Here is a 6,000-nt window from a genome sequence, read left to right as displayed (position 1 = left end):
GCGCTTTAGCTGACCATTTGCTTTTCATTTAAATGTAACCTACTGCAATAGTAAATTGCTTTAATCTCCTGGATGGAAAATATATTCATGTGATGTATGGTAGATGTAATGTACAATAATCTAAGCATTCGGTTAGGAGCAGTTAGATTGAGTAACAGCTGGTGTGCTTGGAAAGTTGCCCTGCGTTTCACTATGCTCAACTATTATTTTTTCAGATTTAAGTTTATAGTCACTCTGCTGAGCTTTAACAGCTTGTTTGCTTTGTGGATTTAATTGTGTAAGGGTGAAAAAGTGGAACACATTGATTGAATCCAAAGGTCACTTTTATTTAATTCAGTGTGAATAATATTCAATACTGTCACATTGACAGTGCTAGAGACACATAATATAAGGTGATACGACGGAGAACAGACAACTTTCTCATTAACTAGACCACACAACACAAGCCGACTGACTTCAGGAACTACACACTAGATGACTTTGTTTTGGGTAAACAATAAGGTCAAAATGCGCTCAGGTCCATTATATAGTCATTTGACTAATTAAACACGTCCACTCAAGCCTAGATAGCAGGTCATTTTCTTTGCTTTGCACTTTCATGAAGGGAACATTAATTCAAAAATCAAAATACTGAGATAATACCTTATATATCGGCTTTAGCAGCACTATATTTCAGTGAGTAGGTCGTACATACACGCACAATTTCTCATCTTGTCAAATGTGCACTCAAACCACGCTTCTTAGTTTTATGGACTTCACGTCTTTCTGTGTATTTACAATATCAGACTTCTAGCCATGAGCACCTAAAAATGCTCTATTGGCGCCACTTTTTCTAAAACAAGTTGATTAACACCAGTTACAGCAGCATCAGCAGCATCAGGAAAATCAGCACGATGAATTGCCAACAGCAGTGCAATGTAAAAGACAAATAATGCTGTTATCAGCGAATACAGCCATTGGCTAAATTCTGCTTATCTGTTAATTACCTCATGGGCGTTTTCATGCTGTTTCATGCTCTAAATTTAGTGGGAGGTGACCCCTATTAGACTGTTTAAACACAGGCCTCTCCTCTATTAAGATTTTGCTCTTGGGTACTTTCTGTTGTAAAATAATGACCTCACAAGCCATTCATTTCTATACAGGAAACGGCAAAATACTTGAGCCACTATGTTCAGTGAATACTTCAATCCAGAGCCGTGGAATGTAACTGAGTTGGGCTCTAATTCTAATACTATTTACAACCTCTTTGAGATTTATACAACGAATTAAACCCCTGTATGGCAAAATATTTATGATTTCATGTATCTAACTTTCATACTATTTTGGGTGACTGTTTCAGTGATAAAAGCAATTGTATTATGAGACATACATAAGTCTACTGGCTGTAGACTTACGTGGATCACAGTGTTCAAAGCTACATTAAGCTCCTTCATGATTATCAGAAAATGTTGTTCCTATTTCAGTGTACGTGTTTTCACAAATGAACATTGGTGATTTTAGCAGAATCTTCCAGTTGTGAAATATTTGAGTTTCAGTCTCTATAGATGTGGATTAACATTGGGTTTGATAAGAAGTGTAAAAACAGTTGTGAAGATAGTGTGTGTGTGTTTGTGGGTTATTGTATATGTGTGTCTATGATAGCACAGTGAGCGTGACAGTTCCTTTGGTCCTTTTCAGGATGCCAACGGCTTCTTCATGAGTGACGCCGTCCAGAGTCTGCCCGTTAACGGCCATTATCTGGTCTCCTCGCTTCAGGCGGCCGTCCTCCGCTGCTGCCCCCTAAGCGCATACACACACACATGCGAGTGGAGTTTTGCTCAATAACACACAAATTGTCAATCCTGCCAAATATAAAACGGAGAAATGTGCGACGTACCTTTCCAAAAACAGTTTTAACATAGATCGGCAAGTCTCCATGGGGGCTGCCGTACCCTCCCACTATACTGAAACCCAGTCCGTCTGGTCCTCTTTCGAGATTGATGGTCTTATACTGAGGTGGGCTGATGGAAAGACGGAGACAGTTAGAAAATATACTAACTACATTCCCTTCAGCAAAAAGAAAGGAAAAAAACACGGCAATAATTGTAATGCTGTTACTTAGACTGACTGACATTATAGTGGTAAGACGGATGTTACAACAGTAAAATGTTCTTTCTGTGTAATAAACAGGTCATACCCGAGGTCATCCTGGAAGATGCAGCTGGGCGTGAGACCTCCAGCTGCCTGCTCCTGAGAGGGACCCGTCACAGTGGTGTCACCGCCCGCTACCACCTACAGGTGCACACAAACACAAACACACACACACACACACACACACACACACTTTTATGGTATGGCAGACTTGCGACACAAAGACTGATAGCATGGTGGTAGTGCTGGATGAGGGAGACAAGTTGTATGGTACTTCAAAGTCTGCCGCTGGGAGCCTTCGACTGTAATATAGTGATATAGTGAGGAATAAAGTACATACTCAACTACAGGTTATCTAACTGTCTGCAGGTTTGTCTCATTACAACAGAGGTGTGTGTGTAAGTGTGCGTGTATGTGTGCGCTTCGAGACCTGCAGCTGTATTGTGCCTGTGGCGTTCTTGAGCAGAGTGACAGCCTGTGAGTGGGTCATGCCTTCAGCAGAGGTTCCACAGATACTGACAATGCGGTCCCCAATCTGGAAAAGTGAGAGTTTAGTCAAATTTAAAAGGACACATGGGAGAAAAACAACTTGGCACATTGAGCGGAGAAGCTGGCACATCAGTGTTTGGGTTACAACGATAACAATGAAAATCTAACAAAAGTTGGCTCTGTTTTCTGTAACGAACACTCTCAAATGTTTCCCTTATTCCCTAAATCCAGAATGCATAAGTATCACCACAGAAATGCCACTTTAAAAAGTGTAAATGAGTGCTGGGACTTCACAAAAGTCTGGACAACTCTGCACGATAACAGGATGTGGCTAATACTATTTGAAAATTGAATTCACCACGCCATACAAAAGCAAAACTACGCTTGTGTTCGGCTGAGTAATTTCATTATGTAGGGTTCTCGTCTCTCATTCTGGCTGAGAGGATAAAGCAGCGTGAATAAACTATTCAATATTTCCCCCCATTCATTTCAATGAGCCCTTCTGTAGGCTTCATGATCTGAATGCAGGAGTGGGAGATTTATTATCCGCGTTAGCAATGGCTATTGTCCTCCTCCGGTCTGTGTCACACAGAGCTACAATTGTCATTTTACTGCGAAGTTCACTGCAAAGGGCTGTAGCTCTTGACCTTTAGGAGTCACAAACTGAGTAAAATGAGTGGGAATGAGATCGCTGTACATAATTAAGATTCACATTAAATCCCACACGACAATGACTGGCATGCAAATTCTTAGTTTTGTATTCCGCTGGAAGCCGAATAAAGGTTACTGAGAGGGAGGCGCAAATGTCGTACCTTGAGCTTCTGTGTCTGAGCAGCCAGACCCACAGGGTTCATCATGGCGATAAAGATGGGGATATCGCCCAGGGGGCTGCCCACGCCCCCCGCTATGCTGATACCCAGAGAATCACTGGGACCTTTAATGAACTCAACTGTTCTGGTGTCCTGATGCTCTGGAGCTGTGAGACAAACAAACATGCAGGAAGTTAGGAAGCCTCGTCCACAATTTACATTTTTACTTATGGCTGCCGAGTTAATAGGACTTTTGAGGACACTTACAATCCGGACTCCGACTCAGTTTGTCATGGTCACCGGGAAGGTTCCCAGAGTCGGAACATGACAGAGAGGCCACCTTGGTGCTGCCTGTTTCACTCATCTGAAACACAGATATTCAGCGCTGTTGCTTCTTTTGTTTTGTTGTTTTGTCAGAGCAATTTCTGTTCAACAATCAAATATTATCCTTGAGAGATGTGAAAATACAGTACCTGACTGCTTTGAGAGAGCCTTCTTTCTGAGTGGAAGGGGCCTGCCTTAAACCTCCCTACATCCATGTTTATAGGCCCCACACAGCACTAAAACACAAGGCACAGTAATTTGTCATCCAACACAGTTTAAAGCAGGGGTTGTCATTCGCTAAGTATGCTTCCCTCTGAGGGCCAGTGCGATGGGTGTACCTTGAGTAGTGCAGCTACGGCCTCCTGAGTGGTGGACCTGACATCCTCACCATTGACTGACATGATCTGGTCGCCCTGCATCAGGCGGCCGTCAGTGTCCACCAAACCTCCTTTCACAATATCGGACACAAACACTCCGGTGTCATTCCTGGTAGGAAAGGTTGAAAGGCAGACATGACAGTGAGATGACATGTGCTGTAAGAGTCGTTCTGTAGATTTTCTCTTCTAGTTGACCGTAACTGTATCACACTGCTGACTCTTGTTGAGCATGTAATGGATAATACACTATTGATCCAGCACATTTTTTCCTATGGACATTTGCACAAATGTGGCTTGTGCTCCTTGGGAAGCAGCAGACTGCTGGTGAGATGGAATATTTAATAGCAAAGAGTAGTGTGTTCACCCCCCAACTGTGACCTCGATTAATTTGTTTTCCATCTTGAATCCTGCATGAAGCTTACTGTGGACATGTTGCAGTCGGGCACAGAAAGTGAGAAGCTATCACATATTATTTAATGGCAAACTTAGATATGTTTCACCTTATAAGTGTATTGGTGACAGTTCTAAGAATCCTCCTTCACCAATGATATGTTTAGGCGATATTAAGCCTTCTTGAAACGCATTTCATGGCGCTTGCTTGATTGATTGACAAGTGTCTACACCTATCAATGTCAACTGTCATGATTGCCATCTGTTTCCCATTTAGTGGTTACTCAAATCCAAGCTTCAAAACCTTTGACAAACCAGTTGTGTTTGTCTCAGGAAAATACAGTTTGTTCTTGTTTGTCTAAAACCAAAGACAAACATAGTCACAAACTATTTGCTTGCTCTGAGCACTGACCTCTGGGACACTATGTTAACTGCAGGGAAGATAAAATAGCCTGTGTCTTTTTTTCCACCCAAAAGCACATCGCTACTGTTGACTTTGCATATCCGACGTGCAAATCTCCACGTGGATAAAACTAACACAAGCCGAAGCTGTGAAGCAAAGCGACCTGATCGTACGATCCTAAGTGCCAGAGACAGTTGGCTGTCACAAGTCCTCACCACTAACTGCTAGCTTGCACTTTTCCATTTTAGCTCAGGGTTTTCGGTTGTCTGTTACGTTGTTGCCTTTTCCATCCTGTTGAGCGTTTTAGTTGCTTTTCCCCTTGTGTAGCAAAACCACTGTGACAGAGGCGAAGATTTACAACTACATTTAAAGTTGATATGCCTACTGCTGTCGAAGCTGTTCAACCCATGAACCCTTTTACCTCGCACTTTGACAAATCCAGAATAAAACCAGTTCTACACACACGTAACCAGCAGTACATATGCATGTGTGGTCTGTATAAGCCATTCCGAAGGGTTTTCCCAGAGGTGGGATCTATCACCACACTCCACACACCTGTCAGTAAAGAACTGTCAGCATGTGGACCAGCAGGCTTTTCCCCTCATGTGCTTTAACCCATGAATGCTACTGCGAGAATAGAAGCCTCGGTGGAGTTTGTGTGTAAGGCGGTTCCCAATTTGCCAGTCCTGGAACAGACTGGCAACGCTGGAGTCATGATCCGCACTGGTGCCACTGAAAATGATCTCAGGGCTAATAAGGAGCTTTGCATGTCCTCATTAGAGGCATCATAAGAGTTTGAAGTGATGCAGAGAACCACACACCTATTCTGCTGACACATTTCTGTGATGTTTATTTAACATGTCAGCAATCCAGCCGGGCATATAAACTGTTTTTCAACCATGAAATAAGATTTAAACACATTATGGTTTATCGCGTATTGGTAGATCTAAAAACCCTGCTGTGTTTGTGTGTGTACAAGATCTGTCTCTACACTACACACTTTCTAAATAGTGACAGCAATTACCTCTGATCCCGTGATCTGCATTAAAAAAGAAAGTTCGTACAGTTAATGTCAAAC

General features: G+C 42.5%; 1 protein-coding gene across 2 annotated transcripts in view; it reads right to left on the bottom strand.

Moving 5' to 3' along the window:
* Positions 1–305: 305 nt before the first annotated feature.
* The window catches only part of LOC137874606 (multiple PDZ domain protein), a 43,949-nt gene continuing 38,254 nt past the window's right edge, over positions 306–6,000 (bottom strand). For both annotated transcript variants that reach the window (XM_068713385.1, XM_068713386.1), the window contains 8 exons: positions 4,091–4,238; positions 3,902–3,988; positions 3,696–3,792; positions 3,432–3,595; positions 2,561–2,665; positions 2,177–2,271; positions 1,877–2,000; positions 306–1,779 (listed from right to left, as the gene is read on the bottom strand). In XM_068713385.1, the coding sequence (XP_068569486.1) occupies positions 1,633–1,779; positions 1,877–2,000; positions 2,177–2,271; positions 2,561–2,665; positions 3,432–3,595; positions 3,696–3,792; positions 3,902–3,988; positions 4,091–4,238 (967 nt within the window). In that variant the 3' untranslated portion in view covers positions 306–1,632. The remainder of the gene's footprint in view (positions 1,780–1,876; positions 2,001–2,176; positions 2,272–2,560; positions 2,666–3,431; positions 3,596–3,695; positions 3,793–3,901; positions 3,989–4,090; positions 4,239–6,000) is intronic.

Source organism: Cebidichthys violaceus, unplaced genomic scaffold, assembly GCF_023349555.1.
Source record: "Cebidichthys violaceus isolate CVI_PGR_0920_01 unplaced genomic scaffold, fCebVio1.0.p SCAF_19, whole genome shotgun sequence".
Classification (NCBI taxonomy): Eukaryota; Metazoa; Chordata; class Actinopteri; order Perciformes; family Stichaeidae; genus Cebidichthys; species Cebidichthys violaceus.
The sequence above is the reverse complement of the archived record's forward strand: the minus strand, read 5'-3'. Positions and strand labels throughout refer to the sequence as shown.